Source organism: Equus quagga, chromosome 8 (genome assembly GCF_021613505.1).
Source record: "Equus quagga isolate Etosha38 chromosome 8, UCLA_HA_Equagga_1.0, whole genome shotgun sequence".
In the NCBI taxonomy this organism is placed as follows: Eukaryota; Metazoa; Chordata; class Mammalia; order Perissodactyla; family Equidae; genus Equus; species Equus quagga.
This window is the reverse complement of record NC_060274.1, coordinates 76,934,671-76,956,322: the sequence shown is the minus strand read 5'-3', so window position 1 is coordinate 76,956,322 and position 21,652 is coordinate 76,934,671. Positions and strand designations below refer to the sequence as shown.

Sequence of the window (21,652 nt, the reverse complement as noted above, 5' to 3'; positions counted from 1 at the left end):
TGCATAATATTCCTGTGAAGGGGTGTTTCATAATTTGTTCAATTTTGTCTACATTACAGGATATTTATGTAGTTTTACTTTGGCATTAAAGTTATGTGGTGATGAGTGTCTTTATGCATAGTTTTTAAGATGTATTATTTAGATTCCCTAAGGAATCTTTATAAGTTCATTCTTCTTTTTTTCCAAACAGAATAATACAAACCCCTCAAACCAATCTTTTTAGTCTTCTTTGTGTGACTCCTCTCAAAGTTTCCACATAGTACTTTAATAACCTTCCCAGTGGATTTAAATATAACAGACTGATCTTACATTTTCAGTATTTTTGGCTCCTGTTTGTTTTATTATTTTACTTACTTTTCCATATGATGCTACATTTTTTATGGTGCTCCATCCTGACCGCAGCCATAAATCCATACAGTCTATTATTTTGTTGATTAAAATAATTTAATTTTTAATTACTTAGCACAGTGAATTTATTTTATATTTTTTAACCAATTTTTTCTGTTGAACATTTTCAAAACTGAACCATTTAGAATGTTGTTGGTAAATGCCTCATCTTACTTACATTGGAAAACTCAAAAATCATCCCAGTTAGCAAGTCCCTTTGAGTTTATAAGGATCAAAGATGCTTGTAGAATGCAAAGGTTATGGAGAGGCAACAAGAGGAAGTGAGGAAGAGAAACAACCTAAGGACTCAAGTAGCTATGCTTTACTGAACTGGAACCCCATTATGGATGTAACAGAAGCTGTGGCCACGTGGTGGTAATTCTTATAGCTGTTGTCTCGGAAGAGCTAATCAAGGCCTTCTACATTAGGGTCTTTAGGGACATTGCCCACAGATTATGCTGCGTGTAGTCATTGAGAGTGTGGACTCTGGAGAAAAATTCTCTTTGGCTCTTGTCTCCTTTTCTTCCTAGCAGTGTGATGTTGGGTAAGTTAGTTAGTCTCTATGTATCTCAGTTTCCCCAACTGCAAAATGGAGACAGTAATGACAGACTACTCCACAGTACTACTGCGCAGGTTAGAGGACATCTCCTCTAACAGATGCAAAGTACTCAGAACACTGCCTGGCACAGAGCAGGCCCAGTAATTGTTAGCTATTATTAGTTACTGCAAATTTAAATTAACCTCTATTAGACCATCTCTTTTCTACTTCTGCCAGATTTCTCGTTTGCAGTTTCTTTATTTTTCTATTATCTTATTGTATTCACAATGATTTAAAATTATTAAAAAGTAATTTTTTTTCACTTTGTCCTCTATTTTCATCCTCTTCCCTTTGTAACTAAGCAGACACGTTTTTTTTCATTTTTCTTCATAGATTGAAATCTGTTTAAAGGAATGTTTCTATTTCCTTCCATGTATTTTGTAATGCCATCTCATTTTTACCTTGGACATCCAACTTAATCCTAAGAGCCTTCCTTATTTCTTGTCTCTTTTCCATAATTACATGCCATCTTCAGTCAGTTTAGGTCTCTTTGGTTGCATTTAATTGGCTTGTTCATTTTGGTTATGGTTTGAATACTAGAAGATATATTTTGGAAAAATAAATGTTTTAATATAGTCTTATAAAAGCTTACAATAGATAAGTGGTTGGGATATTGATAGAATTTTCAAGAGCAATTTGTCTCTTATTAGTTCTTATATTAGCAAATTGTAGGACTCTGTACAAATAACAATTTCTTGGTGATTCAGATTTAGTTTTTCTGCCTCTTAGAGAGGACAGATACTGTTTATCCTCCAGTCTAACCAAGAGGCTAAAGAGAAATATGGTAAATATGATACATGATTAGAAACCTGGAATAGAGAGCAAAAGAGAATGTTGAAAATTTTATCAATCCAGCAGGAGAAGACAGAAATAAAAGAAACTAAGTAAAACACAACATAAGGTAGTAGAAATAAGTAAAAATCATACATTTTTAAGAGATTATAAAGTGATAGAACTCACCTATTTAAAGACAGAGATTAACAATCAGTGTGAATTTTTAAAAATCCAGCTGTTTGCTGTTTATAGTGGCATACCTGATAACCAAATAAAAGAGCTGAAATAAAGAGATAGAAAAAGATGTCAGGTAAATACTGTATTTCTTTGAATCTAAGACACCATCCATTTTAAGACACACTTTTTTTCGTGTAATACCAAAAAAAAAAACCAACTGCAAAGCCATCTAAACTCTGATATCAGTTGCATATGCATCTTGATTTCAGATATTAAACTGTGTAAAAACAAAGTATTAAAATTCCGAAATGCAGTAATGAAAAGAAAGTTGATATGGCAATAATAATATCACATGAGATATACTTTAGTTCAAAAAGCATTTATAGAGATAAAGAGAAACACTAGAGAAAAATAAAGAGAAAATCCATTAAGAAAACCTAAGCTTTGCATACTTATATGGTTTTAACAGCAAAGCCTGAGCCTTATGAAGCAAAAACTGACCTAGTTATAAGAAAATACGACAATTTCAAAATCACGGTTGGAAATTTTATCACACATTTAGCAGAAACTTATAAATCAAACAGTCGTAAAATATTTGTAAGAATATATTTGAACACCATAGTTTAAGAACTCCATCTAATAAGACACAAAAAGACTCAGGAATTTCATGCATAATGTTACTAATTTTTTCTTCAATTTCAGACATTCTGTGTGTATTTCCAATTTTTTAAATGGGAAAAATGATAATTCATTACACATCACCCAAAAACCCTCAACTCCTTTCTTTAAAATGTAACAAAAGCTGCTAAAACAAACACACACACACTAAATACCACACAGTTAATATAGTTCTATAAAAACCAAATAACCAATATTGCTTAGTGCCAGTAGCTTCCAAATTCATATCCCCTTTATTTTCACTCTATTGATTTTGAAGTGTATGATTCTAGTCAGCCCTGATGGTCTAGTGGCATGGATTCCTTGCCCTCATCATCGTGGCTGGGCTTCATGTCCCAGTCAGGGAATCACACCACTCGTCTGTTGGTTGTCATACTGTGGTGGCTACGTGTTGCTGTGATGCTGAAAGCTATGCCACTGATATTTTAAATGCTAGCAGGGTTACCCATGTTGGACAGGTTTCAGCGAAGCTTCCAGACTAAGACAGACTATGAAGAAGGGCCTGACAGCCCACTTTTGAAAAAATTGGCCTTGAAAATCCAGTGAATAGCAGTACAGCATTGTCTGATAGAGTGTGAGAAGGAGAGAGGATGGTGCAAAAAGACTGGACAGAGTTCTGCTCTGCTGTACACAGGATCGTTAGGATTCGGAATCAACTCCACAGCACTAACAACAAAAAAAAGCATTATGATTCGAATGTTCTACTGGTTAGATTTGAAATAAAACTTCAGATTTTCCTGAATATTATTTAGCTAAAAATGTTCCTTTGAGTTTAGGGGAAATAAATACATTTTTTCCCAGAGAACCATTGGCCAATAGGTTGTAATTTGAGATTCGTATGTTTTATAAAGTTTATGTATTAAAAACTAAGAGACTTTTACTGGGGAAATGTTAACCAGGGAGATGTTCTTTGTGATATACCTGTATTTATTTATGCAGTGAGCTAGAAAATGCCACCTGGAGCATAAGAAAACTCTTTTTGCCTAACCTACAGGCAGAACTAAGGCTTATGCCAAAAGCCAGCTTTTACATTATCTTAATATCTAAAAGTGTCTCTATCTAGATCTTATAATTCTCAGAGAAACAAAGGACAAGGAGACATGAACCTCAACAAAGCATGCTGAGGGAGAGAGTATTTGTCCCTACAGCCTGGAGCAGAATTGGTCTTAGATGTGATCCCTAGGCTATACCAGGATGGGCCATGCCACTCACAGGGAAGGGAGAGGCCTACATTTTTCCTTTATCACTCTAAAATCCCATGTCTAGCACCATGTCCTAACGAATGTTTTTGCCCCTGAAAGTGTTGCTTTGTAGGGATGGGCACCATATTTTATTGTGTCCAGTAACATGTCCATCTAAAATGAAACAAAATGGAACAAATATATTCTCATTACCTTATAATCATGATTAATGACTCTCAATCTTCATTGTGCATCAGAATCTCCTGGGAGATTTTAATAACAATAATGATATTTGGGCTCTGCTCCAGGCTCTTGGATAGGTTCTGGGCATCTGTTTTTTTTTAAAGTTCCATAGTTGATTTTGATGCAAAGGAAATGTTGAAGACCTCTATTTTACACTTAACTGATTAGGCCAACCAATCAGGGAACCTGAAGCAAGGCTAGCACAAAGCTCCAGAACCTGGAGGACCCTGACCTGGCACCAGGTGGTGCTGTGAGCACAACTCTGAGCCTCCTTCCAGTTTCCCCAGCTGAACACAAGGAACCCACCAGCTCCCACAGAGCAAGAAGGGTCTCAGCAGAGGGAAACAACTCCCAACCCTGAGGATTCCACCTGCCTTAAATGAAAGGGGAGATGGAGTGGAAGGGAAAGGAAGAGATCCTTCTGGAAAGATTCGAAGTGTCTTTGGGCAGCTAAGTGAGGGGGTTCACATTTTCAGGCTGATTTAATGAAGTAAAAAGGACAGTGATGGACAATTCTATTCATTCCACTCTGGATGGTTTTCTTTGTATTTAATTTGCTATTTCTATTAGAATTTAACGCCTGAACATAGAATAAGAAAGCACAATTTAAATATTAAAATTAGTCATTCCTATACAGCTCTTATATATATATATATATATATATATATATATATATATGTCTATATATTTACTTTTTTTCATGATTGTTTTAAATACTTAAAAAGTTTACAGATAGAAGGAATTTACACTGAATATTTCACATTCTTTATGTGGGACTCTGTGCTTATACCCTAACATGTGTAATTACATTGACCAATCATCCTGGTTTTCCTTGGGCTGAGAAGTTTCAGTTTCAAAATGGGACATTCCTGGGCAAACCCAGACTGACAGTTGGCCCCCTTACTTGCAACCCATATATTCACTTGGGCAGCTGTGTTTTCCTGTTATTCATGTGTTTAAGTAGGACACAACACCTCTTATCATTCACTATAATTGTTTTTGTATCAGTAAGTAATATGAATATTTCTGAAGATTATATGGGAGAAGTAGATGGTAGGGTTGACAATGCATATCCCTCAGTGTTCCACAGAGAATATTCTCATTAATTAGTCTTCTTATTCCCCATCTCCTTTTAGACTGCAATCACTTGCAGTCCCAACCCCCAACCCCCTCAGTTAGCTTCCTGTTTTACACAGGAAAATTTTGGTCTCTCTTAGCTTCTTCTTCAGACTTCTTGTGTACTCCATCACTACTTGATACTATCTTCAAATAAGGGAAAATTTTAAGATTTAATTGTCTCTCATAAAGGAAATGATCTTCTGGTTTCCAGTATTCCAAGAACAGTGAAGCATTACTAGTAAAAATATTTCTTGTTTGGCTAAATTATGTCTGCCTGTATATCTATAACTCTATCTATCTACCTATCTGAATATATATTCACATATGTACACATATTAGTATTTTTCAAGTTTGTGCTTTGATGAACAGTTCATACTTTGCCCATGATTCTCAGTTTACAAAATTGACGGATACAACCACTGAGAGCCCAAGAAACATTAAAAATTAGACATGATAAATTGTTGAGGATTAAGGGGAAACTCCTGCTCTACACATTAGATGATGTGGCAGAATGAAAGTTCCTTTCTTTAATCTTAACAGCTCTACCAACTTTCAGCTATGTGCTCCTTCTCATGGCAATTATTAGTGCATGAGTACTCTGTTCTCATTTACCAGTGATCGAACATTTAGTTACCCTCTATCAAGAAGGCAGCCTTGTCAGATGATATGTAAATGATTCACACAAGTGTTCTAAGTTCAAACCAAGGAAGACCGTGGGAGTACACAAAATGTTTGTCTGAGGGTGATTTTCTCTTGGCAAAAAATATTGGGAATCTTTTAATTCTATCCTGTGTGAGTGGGGCAAATTTTGGTTGAAAAATGTTAGATTTTGTTGCAAAAGGATGATAAAATCTAGTTAGAAAATAATTTCTCAATTATCCTCTTTAGAGAGGTGAAAAGAGCATTATCAGATTGGATAGTCAATTAAGCTAAAATGGTGATTAAACTTCCACAGTGCTTGTTGTCCGTCCTCTTTTCCAATATTCCTTAAGTATCTTTGTCAGTAACCACTTATTGCTCTTGGTAAAACCAACAGAATTGGCGTAGATGTAAAAAAAATAAAAGACAACAACTATCATTTTAAGCAGCAATTGGTGTTAATTGGGTGTTTATGATATTTTAATTTAATCTTTATAACAACTTTAAAACAAAAAGTTTTATTGAGATGTAATTCACATACAGTTACAACAACTTTTTAAAGTAGATATTTTTATACTCTATTGATGAGAAAAGTGATGCTCAAACCAGTGAATTCGTTTGTAAGCTTTTCTTTGAACCTATATATGCCTAATTTCAAAGCCTACATTCCTTCTAGTGCACCCCAGTGCCTCTGTTGTCATGAGCCTGACACTCTTTTTGGCAGGAATAATGCAAATAGCTGTTAAAATTTTTCTAAGATGAGTGAAGAATAGGAGATAGGGTCCCAAGACACAACTTATCGCAGTCAGTTTTTTTCCCTTAGGGAGTGAGGTCAGCGTGTCAAGCCATCTGAGTGAGAGGAGAAGCTTCTGGAGTGGGCCCAGATAGAGAAAGTGTTTCTATATGCACAGGAATAATAAGAGGGAGGGACTAGAAGAAAAGAAAGGGCGTCATCTTGTTGTTCTACTTTTTATACAGTATTTCACTTGACTATTAAAGCAGCACTGTGAAGAATGTGGGCTTATTAAATAATAATAATCCTTGCAATTTTTATTTCTTTTCATTTTTTCTTTTTTTTTTACAGGTGATAAGCAGAGTCACAGAAATGTTTAATAACTTTCCCAAGTTTATACCCATGGGTCAGAAACAAGAGAATTTTAACTCCGAAGCCTGTATTCTTTGTACTTTGCCAAAATGCATTTACTTATAAGAAAAAACCAAACACGGCTGATAGGGGACAACCAATGAGGTCTCAGGATGACAAGTATTCTATAAAGTGGTGGAGTTTTGCAGGGTATGAAGCTTATAAGAAAACAAATACAGAATCAGGCACAGGGCCTTGGAAAGGGCCATGCAAGTGAGAGTCCTACAGTTTCAGCTTCATTAGCCACACTGTAAATCCGACTTTGGCTCCACTCCTTCCAAATCAGTAGTTTACCTTTGTACCTTTTGAAAAGTATAAGCCAAGAAACTTCTTTTGCCCTGAAGGGTTCAGAGAAAACAAAAAAAGACTTCAGGTCACTGTTACATGCTGAAGTCACATCTGACAACTCATGCAATAATTAAACTTGTTCCCTTACTAGGGATAGGTTTTGCAGCTCATTTGTCTTTGAGAGTTTGCTAGGAACATATATTGCTTAAAGTTAAACTTGAGAGACACATTGCTGGGAATATTGTTCGGCAACAGTAAGCATTTGATAAGAAATTCATTAAATTTTCTCCACAAAGAAAGTACTAAAGATTGGCTCCATGGCCTAGAAGTATGACTTAGAAGTATTAAGCTCTATGGCTTAGGAGTCTATGCTTTTGTGTATGAGCAATGACACAACTGTGTTCTAAGGAAAACTTAAGACCATGTCACAGCTACAATAAGCAGAGGTAGAATATCTTCTGTTTAGGACTACCTTGTAGCTACTCGTTTCAATTTTCACAAAAGGGTATGACTCTTCTTTTTAGATTAGCTGATTGTTTGGGTCTTTTAAAGGAAGTGCGGTTCTGGATCCTCATCAAAGGCTAGAATATCTGAGACCATGTAGGTTGAAAAGTGGAAACAGAAACTCACTTGAAAGAAACTAAGTAGGGTGGGCTTTACTGAACCAGACAATCTATCCTGTCCTTTTGTAACCTAACCTGTATCCTTGTATTAGGATAGGGAGGCAGATAGCTGCTTAGCTGGACCCCCTGCTTTCCATCTGACTTGACAGAATTGCCTTCAGTGATGTGCCATCAGCACACATTAAGAAAGAGTTCCATGAAAGAGACTCACTGTTGAACACATGATAAAGGCTGCTGTGAAGATGTCAGTCCCAGCAGTTGCAAGCTTCTTATCACTCCTGGTGATGCTGGTGCTTCTGCTAAGTGGTTTATTTGTATCATATGGTCACTGTGAAGCTTGTAACTAATAATGTTTTCCTTATTGTGGTCTCTCTGAGAAAGTGGAGAGCCAAATTTGTATTCTATTGCTAATAATATACTACAACTTACAGCATGACGTTTGTGAAACTATTTTGGTTTTCCTACCACCTCCCTGCAGGTGTCACCCTAATTTATTCACCTACTTGTTTTTGTTTTCTTTTAAAGATTGGCACCTGAGCTAACATCTGTTGCTGATCTTCTTTTTTTTCCTTCTTCTTGTTCTTGCCAAAGCCCCCCAGTGGTTAGTTGTATATTTTAGTTGTGGGTCCTTCTAGTTGTGGCATGTGGGATGCCACCTCAGTGTGGCTTGACAAGTGGTGCCATGTCCGTGCCCAGGATCCAAACCAGCAAAACCCAGGGCAACTGAAGCAGAGCACACGAACTTGACCACTCGGCCACCAGGCCGGCCCCTCTCACCTACTTGTTTATTTTTTAACTTTTTTACTGAAGAATAATATACTTGTTTAAATGCATTTTGTCATTTGAGTATTTGTAAGTATTCTCAAATTCTTTTTAAACTGAAGAAGGGTTGTGTGTGCATGTGTGTGTGCATGCACTCACAAAAAAACTCCATTCAAAAATGAACATACTGAAGGGAATTCATATTAAAAAAATAAATGTCTATTGATCAATTATATATGTTTAGGTCAATATTAAAAGATTGCTGATTTACAATGGATATTTATCAGAAGTCTGTAATACTCAAACACTAATATCTCTATGAAATATCCTCTGAACTTTCAAAAGATCTCTTATCAACTTGTTGAATGTTGATTACATAGTTTTGCTCTGTGAGGTGAAAGGCAAGATGCTGCAAGAATGAGGTAAAATCCAGACAAGTAGGACTGACCTTACCAGGAACTTGATTTTCTCTTGCCTTGGCCAAATGTCACATCCAAAGAGTCCTTATTTGGTGGGAAGTATGATGCTAGGGGAGCGTGAGGCTAGAGACCACTTTGTTTCACTCTCATTGAGTTAAACTTTTTTATCACTTTTGTTTCGAGGTCTTAAAATCTAAGCTGTTACTACTTTTGACATTATATAGCATCAGAATTCGAAGGGATCTCATTTTTCACTCTTATAGAATTCACGGAACAGTTAGAACTACTCTCATATCCTCCTTATTGAATTCAAATCAGGAGATGACAGTTTGATTGCTGAACCTACCAGTGACAAAGGTGCTACCTTGGACAACTCATTTAACTTCTCTGCAGCTCAGTTTTATCATCTGTAAGATGAGTATTCTTCATCTAAAATAATGCTGTTCTCTTTTCTTCATGATCATTATAATTGCTGTCATTTGCTTTGGGTTTGAAGACTAAGGGTTGCCAACTTCATAAGCCAGGACTAGCTGCATAATTGGCAGTGCCCAGTGCAAAAGAAAACTATGAGGCCACTTGTTCAAAATTTATTAAGTGTTTCAACAGCAGAGGATTACACTAAGCATGAGGCTCTTCTGAGAGTGGGGCCCTGTGTGACTGCACAGGTCTCGTGCTCACTTTATGGGCCCTGCTGTGAACATGATGGTGAAGATCTCCTGGGATCAAAACTGAGGCTTGATGCTACTCTCCAGCAACAAGCCCAGGGCATAGTCTCAAATCTCACTTCCTTTGGAAGGTAAGATCTGACTCATGGGTAGGAAGCATAGTGTAGGCTTCAAAAGCTTGTTCTCTAGAGTCCAGTATCCCCAAGTTCAAACAACGGCTCTGCTGCTTAGTACCTATATAATCTTGGGCTAATAAACTCCCTAAGCCTCCATTTCCTTATCTTCAAAATGGAATAATAATAGAACCAACTTTCTATAATTGTTGCAAGTTATAAATGAAAAAATTCATGCATAGTACTAGCAATGTAGCAGGCTCTCAATAAATAATAGCTCTTATCGTGGTTATTCTTTATTATTTTACAGGCTTGAAATACTCCTTTTGTGTATCTGTTTAGAGACCTTTACATTTTCTCTTATAAACTGAGGTTTCTGGGAAGGTTCCTTGGCTACGTTATTAAGCCTAACATGAAACAATTTTCAATCTACTGTTTCTCTGTTCCTGATTTGTGCTTACTAATATGATCCTATCCTGAACAATTATTACAATTTTCCAAAATTTCAGTTCTGCCATTGATGGAAGGGTCATAAGATGTAAAGGAAGTGATAGACATCTTGACATGGTAATATTAACAAGATGAGATATTTATGGAATGTCTTGAGTTACCAATATTGGAGGCATCATACAAATTATTGTACATTTCTAACACTGCTTAATGCATCAGGGTCCCTCCTGCCCTCCCTGGAGAATCTTGTAAAGCCATTTTCCTTGGTAAAAAGTGCTGCTGACATTTTCCCATCAGATCTTTTCAGTCTTTGGTCGTAATGTCCAGAGGTAATACTCAAACTATCTAATAACTGGTGGTAGGTTAATTATATTACCAATCAGAGAATACCCCTAGGCCATCAGAAGGTACCCTGGGGGTAACAACATCCAGTAAGGCTACACACACCCTGGTAAGGCTCAGTAAAATCATACCAGTTGAGCATCATCTGCTGATTATAGTTCCCTTGTGAGCCACTCAGCCCTTTTATACCAGTTGCATTTACAAAGGAACACAAGTTATTTGAATAGGTTTGGTCTTCAGAGGATGAGGAAGTCCACCAGTTATAACCTCTAAGAGTTATAGCATACATGGAAATATTTTTAATATCACCTAGGTCAAGAGTTAAATACAGTACAAATCATGGAAACATGTAAAGGAGATCTGAGGTATTCAACGACTAGTTAGAAAATAGTTTGAACCTGCTGGGTGGCTAAAAATATCAATTTTCAGTATATAATGACTACCATAAACACTTCAAAGGAACTCATTTTAGAGGAACAATTCTTTTGAATGGTTTTGCTTCTCTGGTTACTTTTTTGCAACCCCCCCTTCCCCCGCAATCATCTGGGATATTTTGCTAAATTGTACAGTTGGTAAACATTCCCAGTTCCTTACGGCCTAGTTTAAACAGTATAATAAATTAAGAGTGAAACTTTATTCGTTGGTTCTTTAAGGAAAAAAATAATGGGTCATGCAGAATCAGAATAAGTGCCTTGTAAAAGGCATATTGACAAAAATGTGTCCCCAGTTAAGTGGATAGTAGACTTCTTTCCCCACGTACTCATTCCAACAAAGATTGACTGATGCTTCTTTAGGCAAAGTTTAAAAAATTCCCATTTTGGACAGCAATTGCCTATGAGTATGAAGTTTGTCACACTGAGTTGGAAGAAGATACAGGAAAATGATAAATGTAGCTAGTGCCATTTGCACCTGGGTAAACAAGAACTGCCCTCCACAGGTCAGCATCAGGGTTTTTTCCTGATACTACCTCTCTCTGTATTCGTAGAAAAAAAAGTCCAGATTCAAGGAGAAGTCCTGTGAGATGCGGGGGAGGGGTTTTGGTGAGGGGAGAAGAAGGATTTATTGGGAAATAGTGGGAGCAGCCAGAGAGTAGGGAGAAATCTACTTGGCCAGGTAGAGATATTAGCATGGTAGTTTTCAGGTTGTGATTTTCAAAACGTGTCCCCAAGAACCACAGCGTCACATCTTTTGGTCACTTTGTTAGAAATGCAAATTCTTGGGCTCAATCTCAGACCTTCTGGATCAGAAACACTGGGGTGGGTCCAGCAAACTGTGCGTGATCAGACTCTCCAGTTGATTCTGGTACAGCAAAGGTTTAGAACCACTGCTGTAAAGGACAAAGATCTGCTTGAGTGACTGGAGAATGGGGCTACTCCACAAAGAATTGCAGCAAACCTGTGCCTTTGTGTCTGAGGTGTTATGATCTTCCAGGACCATAGCTGCCTAAGCTACCATTTCTGGTTCTTATGTGGTCGAGGACTTCTAACTGTATCCCACTAGATTATAGCTATTTTTTATACCAAGAGTTGTTTGCCTCAAAAGAATCCTGGGTATAAATTATTCCTTTCTGCTCTTTCTCCACAAGAAATTAAAGAGTTTAGGTAGATTTCTGTCTAAATTGGTTTTCCATTTAAAATGTACTTTGTTTTTATGAAAACTGCTTTTATATTTAAGTATTTTTTCTCATTTTAATTTGATTTTCTTAATTTTGCAGAAGGATGTGAACTTAATTTTCTTAGCTCAAAGTTTTGGCTACCCATGGTGTGCTAAGGACTTTTAGTTTTGGACATTCTATTTAGTAAAATCAACCACAGAATTTTGAAGATCGGCCAGGAAATTTGAGGTTTCAGCATAAATTGCATATTGCGTAATTTGGTTTTTCACCTAATCTTTCCATGTAGTTTCACCTATCAGAGGAAAAAATTGCTATTGCACCATTTGAATTTTTTTTTTTAGTTGCAGTGATTCCTTTTTGGTGAGGAAGATTGACCCTGAGCCAACATCTGTTGCAATCTTCCTCTTTTTTGTTTTTGTTTTTTTCTCCCCAGAGCTCCAGGACATAGCTGTATATCCTAGCTGTAGGTCGTTCTAGTTCTTCTGTGTGGGATACCGCCACAGCATGACTTAATGAGCAGTGTGTCGGTCTGCACCCAGGATCCTAACTGGCAAACCCCAGGCCGCAGAAGCAGAGCGCATGAATTTACCTACTCTGCTAGGACTGGCCCCTGTTTTTTTATTTTTTTAAGTAATTTTGTTGGGATTATAATGGTTTATAATATTGCATAATTTCGAGTGTACATTATTGTTTATCAATTCCTGAATACACTTCATTGTGCTCACCCCCAGTAGTCTAATTTTTATCCATCACCATACATATATGCCCCTTTGCCCCATTTGCTCACCCCCCAACCCCCTTCCTCTCTGGTAACTACTAATCTATTCTCTTTATCCATGTATTTATTGTCTTCCACATATGAGTGAAATCATGCAGGATTTTTCTTTCTCTGTCTGGCTTATTTCGCTTAACATCATACCCTCCAGGTCCATCCATGTTGTTGCAAATAGGACAATTTTGTCTTTTTTATGGCTGAGTAGTATTCCACTGTATACATATACACCACATCTTTTTTATCCATTCATCTGTAGAAGGGCACTTGAGTTGCTTCCACATCCTGGCTATTTCGAATAATGCTGCAATGAACATAGGGGTGCATAAATCTCTTTTGGATCATTGATTTCAAATTCCTTGGATAAATACCCAGTAGTGGGATAGCTGGGTCATATGGTATATCTATTTTTAATTTTTTGAGAAATCTCCATACTATTTTTCCATAGTGGCTGCACCAGTTTGCATTCCTACCATCAGTGTATGAGCGTTCCCTTTTCTCCACATCCTTTCCATAATTTGTTGTTTGTTGTCTTGCTAATTATAGCCACTCTGACTGGTGCAAGGTGATATCTCATTGTAGTTTTGATTTGCATTTCCCTAATAATTAGTGATATTGAGCATTGTTTCATGTGTCTGTTGGCCTCTGTCTATCTTCCTTGGAAAAATGTCTATTCATGTCCTCTGCCCATTTTTTGATCAGGTTGTTTGTTTTCTTTTTTTGTTGTTGTTGAGTTGTATGAGTTCTTTATATATTTTGGAGATCAACCCCTTGTCTGATAAATGATTTGTGAATATTTTCTCCCAGTTGGTGGGTTGTCTTTCCGTTTTGCTGATGGTTTCCTTTGCTGTGCAGAAGCTTTTTAGTCTGATGTAGTCCCATTTGTTAACTTTTTCTTTTGTTTCCCTTGCTGGAGTAGACTGGTATTTGAAAAGATGTGGTTAAGACCAATGTCAAAGAGTGTGCTGCCTATATTTTCTTCTAGGAGTTTTATGGTTTCAGGTCTTACATTCAAATCTTTAATCCATTTTGAGTTAATTTTTGTGCATGTGCAAGAGTAGACCCTGTTTTTTTTAATGAGATAATTTTTGCCATTTGTTTATTCACCATATTTGGAAAATATGCTCCCCTCTTTTCTTTCCTTTTCTTTATTCTTTCTTTTCCTTACTCTCCTCCCCTCCCCCCTCCGATCCCTTCCCCTTTTCTCTCCTCTCTTTCAATATGTCCTTTCTTTTTTTGTACCAGAAAAGACTTTTGATTTCTTTAAAAAATAAAATAACCCTCTTTGAAATTAACTGTGAAGAACTTGAAAGAAGAGTGTGACAACAAAGATGAGTCAAAGGTGAAGGAGGTGTGGTTAACATGTGAAAGAGAATGAGAAGTAAAGTTTAGCATGACTGGAAATTTGAACTAGAAGATAGGATACTCTCAGAATGTACTGTTGGAAATCTTGAGTCTGAGAAGGGGAATATGACATACTGAGTCATGGGCTGTATGAGGTAGCTATAATGTGCCTGAGTTACTATGTCTGGGTGAGTCACCAGCTATTTGAACTTGTAGGTTAATTATATGTCCCATTGCTGAGATTCACTTCTGTACTCTGTAAAATCTGATTTAAAATATGTATTTCTCAGTGTTGTCTTGGGACTAAGAGAAAACATATATGTAAAGAAGGCTGAGTCTCAGCAATGCAATACTTACAATTAGTATATATTGATGCTTTTTGTTGTAATTCATCTGTTTTCATAGTTGCATAGTACTCCATTGTATTAAAACATCACAATTTATTTGTCCATTCATATGGCAAAAGATATTTTGGTTGATTCCAGTTTTTTGTTAATATAACATAATGAACATTCATAATGAACATTCATGTATATCTCTTCTGATGCATATATGCAAGGTTTTACTAGAACAAATGACTGGGATTGGAATTGCTTGGTACTAGGCTGCAAGCATCTTTCTTGGATAATGCCAGACTGATTCCTAAGTGGTTGTACTTATTGACACTTCCACTAGGAGTGTATTAGATTTCTCTTTGCTTCACATCTTTACCAATAATTGGAGTGCCAGATTTTAAATTTTTTGCAAATTTGATAGGTGGTAATTTTATCCCATTTCTCTGATTATCAATATATTGAGGTTATTTATGTTGACTTTTTGTGAGAAATGCTTATTCAGATCTTTTTTCTATAGTGTTGTTTTTATTTTTCTTATTGATTTGTAGGAGTCTTTGATATGTTTTAGAATCCAATCCTTTTTTCTTTTTTAGACATATATAATGAAAATATCTTCTCCTAATTTTTAGCTTGTGTTTTAACTTTTTGTAAACATGTTCTTTGATGTATAGGATTTGTCTTTCTTTTTTTTATGGTTTACATTTTGTGTGCTTGTTAAGAAATTCTCTACTTTTCAGAAAGCATAGAGATAATTGCTTAGACTCTTAGTTTGCTTTTCAGTCTTTGTCTCTTAAAAATGACTTTTGTGTATTACCAACGTAATTTTTTTTCAGCATGGACAACCAATTGTAGCATCACTGTTTACTGAATAATCTGTACTGCTCTGCACGGCCACTTTGGTCATATATCAAGTTTCCACGTGTGGGTGGGTCTACTACTGGGGATATTTTGTCCTTAGTTTATTTCTATCCCAATTCCACATTGTCTTACTTAGCACATATTTATAATAAATGCTGATATATGGTGGCACTTGTCACTTCCATCATGATCTTCAGATTGTCTCAAATATTAACCCTTTGCTTTTCTATATAAATTTTAAAGTAGCTTAAGAGTTTACAAATACAGTGCATTTTTTTTTATAGGATCGCTAATGCATTTCTAGATTTGCTTGTTGGTGTTAATCCAGGATCTGAGCATTTTTCAATGGGATGCTAATGCGTATTTCGGGATACCTAGTCCAGCATCGTCCCAGAAGTAGAGGACCTGTGTGGAGTATTTTTATATGTAGTTTTCTATTTAAATATGTGAGCTATTTTGAGTTTGGTTTCTCTGCCAAATTATGTATGTAAGCTTACAAGAAATATATGTATTTACTTTGTAGGTGGAAAAAATGCTAACCAGTGAAAGAGGTCATTTTTGGTCAAGAGGAATTTCACAAAATAGATCTGAAGGAAATTTGTTTGACATGGAAGCCCAAAAAGCCTCAAAAAATTGCAATATTACAGGTACGGGGATTTATAACTATTGTAATTTTTCATCCATTACCAGTAACTATTGGAGGGCTACATATGACAAGTGCTACAGAAGATTAAAAGAATCATAAAATCCCAACATTATCATAGAAATACTTACATTATCATTTAAAAGATGAGCAGGGGCTGGCCAGTGGCGCAGCAGTTAAGTTCCCACGTTCCACATCAAAAGCCCAGGGTTCCCCAGTTCGGATCCTGGGTACAGACCTATGCACTGCTTGTCAGGCCGTGCTGTGGCAGGCATCCCATATATAAAGTAGCGGAAGATGGGCACAGATGTTGGCTCAGGGCTGGTCTTCCTCAGCGAAAAGAGGAGGATTGGTGGCAGATGTTAGCTTAGAGCTAATCTTCCTTAAAAAAAAAAGATGAGCAAAATATAATAGCATGGCCAACAGATTATATAAATATTATGAGGAGGCAAAAACTCATTATTAAATGAGTGGTATATGCAGTAAATATAATAAATTTGGGGGTTAAAGAGGTCTCTAGAGGTTAGAGTGGGCTAAGAAATCTTGATGGATCATAAAAGAATTGATCTTCATAGGAAAAGTAAGTTTTAACAGAATTAGATCCAACTGAATTGAAGAAACTTGCGGAAATAAGAGAAATGCAATTTTTATTTTTCAAAATGCATTTCTGATTTTTAATATATGATGCTTAAAACTCATTTCAATCAAGATATAGTTCTCCATATATTAAACAAAATTCTGACAGTTTACTTGAATTCGTTTTTCTATTTTGGCTGGCCATTTTGGCTTTCAGTTTCTCTGAAGCAGCACCAGTTTCACACCTCCTGTAGACTGTGAATCCTGTATATTCAGCCTACAGAATTGTTACCAATATTTATTGGAAAATTGCTAAGTATGAATTGCTTTAAACATTAAAAAAATGACTTCAATATTTGTGAGATATATAGAAATTCCTTCTGGTTGATATGTGAATATTTTAATGTGTTGCTGATTCTTAAAATACTCACTTTCCAAAGTAGTAATATGTTTTCATTTCATAGTGGTAAGCCTGTTCTTTGTCGTTTAAACTTGAAAAAGCTTAATGAATTCCTTCAAGAAGTAAATATAATGCTGGTTCATTTTTCAATGTTCATTTTCGTGGTGTTCTTTTTCATGAAAAAATTTCAATGTTATTAAAATTTATCAATACAAATTATCAGAAAATAATCTAAGAAATTCATTATCATCTTATTTGGCATATTGTTTTTTTAAAACATATTTTAGCTATTAACAGATGTATTTGATATTTTTCACATATTGAATATTATAAGAAAAGAAAAACATTAAAGGAACAATAAATATAATGAGAGCAATGTTTAGAAAACTCTAGATACTGAATTATTCTATTCTGAGGTTTTCTTTTGTGAAAATGAAACATAAAATAATAAGGCATAAGTATATGTAGTCTGGGACATTTTTAAGAAGATGTGTTCAACTGATTATGTAATTTGTTAAACGTTTGTTTATAAATCATGATGTGTTAAAAGATAAAATAATATTACATATGGTCAAAATAAACTGGTAGAACAATTTACCTTTCCTCACAACATGAAAATTTGACCAAATTTAACATTAATTTTGTAATAGCTGTTAGACTGGAGATCAAAAAGCAAAATAAAAAGCCTTGAATTTTTAAGCTAAAATAAAAGTTAATTTTGATCGTATCTCAGAATGCCACTTTATATTTGTTTTGCTTTGTTTTTGTTTAAATAACAAGAATGTCCAGACCCACGTTTGCTTCTCAGTTGGTCAGATGCTTTCATACTTCATGGCAATAATGCTTCCAAGGCTACAAATCCATTCTGGAATGAACTGTCTGCTTCTAACCCATTTTTGGATGACATAACTCAGCTAAGAAATAACGAGAAGAGAGAGAATATTTCCATCTTGAAGGAAGATCCTTTCCTTTTTTTCAGAGAAATAGAAAACGGAAATTCTTTTGATTCCTCTGGTGATGACCTTAATGTGCATCAGTTGCTTAGGCAGTCTTCCTCAAGGAAATCTGGAAGATCTAAAAGTGTTTCAGAACTTTTGGACATTTTAGGTGACACAGCACACGCCCCTCAGAATATACATAACTCTGATGAGATCCTAGAACAAGATTTAGAATGGCTTCAAAATGATCGAGAGGCTTATAAAATGGCTTGGTTAAGTCAACGCCAACTGGCCCGCTCCTGCCTGGATTTGAATACAATTAATCAGAGTCCTGGATGGGCCCAAACACAAGTTGCAGAGACCATGATAGTTTATAAATTAAACCACCAAGGAGGGTCAGTGCAATTACCTGAATCAGATATCACTGTTCATGTGCCTCAAGGCCATGTAGCAGAGGGAGAATTCCAAGAGGTATCTCTAAGGGCTTTTCTTGATCCTCCACACATGCTTAACCATGATCTTTCATGCACTGTAAGCCCACTGTTGGAAATGATGTTAGGCAACCTTAACACAATGGAAGCCATTTTGCTGGAGATGAAAATAGGGGCTGAAGTAAGAAAGGATCCTTTCAGCCAAGTCATGACAGAAATAGTGTGTTTACACAGCCTGGGTAAAGAAGGCCCTTTCAAAGTGTTAAACAACTGCTACATTTATAAAGACACCATCCAAGTCAAGCTAATAGACTTGAGTCAGGTGATGTATCTAGTGATTGCTGTGCAAGCGAAAGCTACTCTGTCGCCAGCTGCCACCATTTGGGATTACATCCACAAAACCACCTCAATTGGAATTTATGGGCCCAAATATATCCATCCCAGTTTCACTGCTGTTTTCACAGTTTGTGGACACACTTATATGCCAGGAAAGCTGACAATCTCTGATGTTAAGAAGGGTGGAAAAAACACATCTCCAGTTGTGTTTCAGCTCTGGGGGAAGCATTCATTTGTTCTTGACAAGCCACAAGATTTAAGTATTTCTGTTTTTTCATGTGATGCTGATTTTGAAGTAAAGGCAGAAGGAGAAAGGAAAGAAATTAAACAAAAGCAGTTGCAAGCAGGTGAAGTAGTTCATCAACAATTTTTATTTTCCTTAGTTGACTGCAGAGAAATGCACTTGTTTGTTTTCCGTGTTCAAGTGGAGCCTCCCAATGGTGGACCAGTTACTCAGTTCTTTATCACTACACCTGACCCAGCCCCACACCTAAAAAGGCTCTCAAATCTGCCAGATGATTTGCAGAAGGAAAAGGAAATCAAGTCTGCTCCTTTACTACCAAGAGTGTGTGTTAAATATCCCACATTTCAAGACAAAAAATTGAACTTCACCAACTATGGGGTAACCCTGAAGACAGTGCTAAGACAAAGCAAGATTGACTACTTACTTGAATATTTCAAAGGGGACACAGTAGCTCTGCTTGGGCAGGGTAAGATAAAAGCCATTGGGCAGTCCAAAGTGAAAGAATGGTATGTGGGAGTCCTGAGAGGTAAGACTGGACTTGTACATTGCAAAAATGTCAAGGTGGCAGCAAAGGAACAAGTAATATCTATGCCAGAGAGTGTCTTCACAACCAAGAATCTTATCGAACAAATCGCCCTCCCCTTTAGAAAACTCACTTACATCTACTCAGTTGTATTGACCTTGGTGTCAGAAAAAGTTTATGACTGGAAAGTTTTAGCTGATGTCCTGGGTTACTCGCACCTGGAACTGGAAGATTTTGATGGACTACAAGCAGCTAAAGAATCAGAAAAAGTTTCTTATGTTGTAAAGAAGTTAAAGGAAGATTGCCATGCAGACAGAAATACCAGGAAGTTTCTTTATGAACTTATTGTGGTGAGTATTGCTTGATCACAATAATGTATTTAGCATAGAGAACTTTATTAACTTGGCAATATTTATAACCAAACATTTAAGAGGAGAAGTTAAAAAATTCTCAACACTCTCAAATAAATTGAAGTCGCTTTCAGCAAATATAGAGCTTTTCCTACAAGATTATATAATTTATTTCTTAGATTTGAGATTCACTTGTGATTTTCCCAGAAATTAGACCCTTGAGGATCGTCTTTTAAAGGAAAATTAAATATTTTGTTTGTGTCAGAGCATAACAGTGAAGAGATCTCTTTTCTTCCTCTGTTAAATAATTGGACAGCTCTTAAAATATCAGAGAAGCTCCAATAACGTGAAAGTAAATAAGAGCAAACTGAAACAAAACTAACTTGGCCATTGTTATAGGCACACTTGTTAGTGTTTTTTTTTTTAAAACATATCTGTGTCCTTTAGCGATTTAATATTCTTCTTCTGTATGCAATGCATCAAAACTCAAAAAATGACATTGCTAATTCTTTTCTTAATACTCATGTTTTAATAGGGCTCTCAGGATCATATTTTTTCAACATAGTATTCACTCCGGTGTAAACCTGAGTGGAGAGTTATAAAGAAGATGAAGAACTGTTTTACCTGAAAAGTGGAAATTCAGTATTTTATAAAAGTTAAAAAAAAAAAGAGAATATTTCTGAGTGGCTAAAATGTGAATGTATAAATAATAATAATGATAGCTAACACTCCTCTGAGGTTGTCTATCTGTTTGGCACTGTGCTGAACACTCTATACACACTATCTTCATTTAACCATTGTAACAACTCTATGGGGTAAGTATAGATAGTATCTTCATCTTACAAATAGAGGAAACTGAGTCTTGGGAGGTTGGACAACTTGTCCAAGGCCCCACAGTTGGTTAATGTCTGAGATGGGATTTGAGAACTTTTTCATTCCAAAGCTATATTTAAAACCACTATGCCTGAAACAAAGTTATGAATGTGTGTGTAAAAATGCTTGTGTGAATATGTCTGTTGGTGTGTGTACTAAATACTATTATAACTGTGTGAGGCTGATACCCTACAAGAGATGAGTAAGAATATACAGGTAGGTATATTCTTACTCAACTCAGGTGTAGAGGAGCAAAATTTTAATCAGGGCGCAAAAGGAGGAGAGGAATTTTCGGAGACGAATTTATTCTGTGACACTAACAATTTGTATATTAAAGAAATGGTATATATAAAACATTTCCTCTCTTTCAATTATTTTTATGATACTACAGTGATACTGAGAGGGATTAAATTTTAAAAGTCCGGATACCCAGTTGTTAAACAGGTAGTTTTGTGATAGTATGCTGCATTCTCACTTGATCTGGGCCATTTAGAGTCATTGGTTGATCTATCTGGTTGAAGCTGCACATATGTTTTGTAATAGCTCATTAACTCTCATAGATCATGATCAGCATGGACCCATGAAGATTTGAATTGAAAATTGCTTTCTTATTTCTCTTAGTGTGAAAAAAAAGGTTATATTGGCCAAATGCTCTGAAAGTTTAAGCCTGATCGTACCTGCACTATGTTGGTGTGTATGATAATTGAGTGGCTTTGGTGACTAACTAGACAGTGCCAGTGGAGAGCTCATTCAAGGAAGTAGTTCCTAAACGCTAATTCTGTGCCTCAGTGGAGGCTTCAGGATTTCTATTT

The 21,652-nt window shown here is 36.0% G+C and overlaps 1 protein-coding gene across 4 annotated transcripts in view; it reads left to right on the top strand.

Annotated features, from left to right (window-relative positions):
• Positions 1 to 21,652, top strand: part of MACC1 (MET transcriptional regulator MACC1) — a 66,168-nt gene that overhangs the window by 26,444 nt on the left and 18,072 nt on the right. For all 4 annotated transcript variants that reach the window (XM_046669901.1, XM_046669900.1, XM_046669902.1 and 1 more), the window contains 2 exons: positions 16,050 to 16,173; positions 17,926 to 19,967. In XM_046669901.1, the coding sequence (XP_046525857.1) occupies positions 16,059 to 16,173; positions 17,926 to 19,967 (2,157 nt within the window). In that variant the 5' untranslated portion in view covers positions 16,050 to 16,058. The remainder of the gene's footprint in view (positions 1 to 16,049; positions 16,174 to 17,925; positions 19,968 to 21,652) is intronic.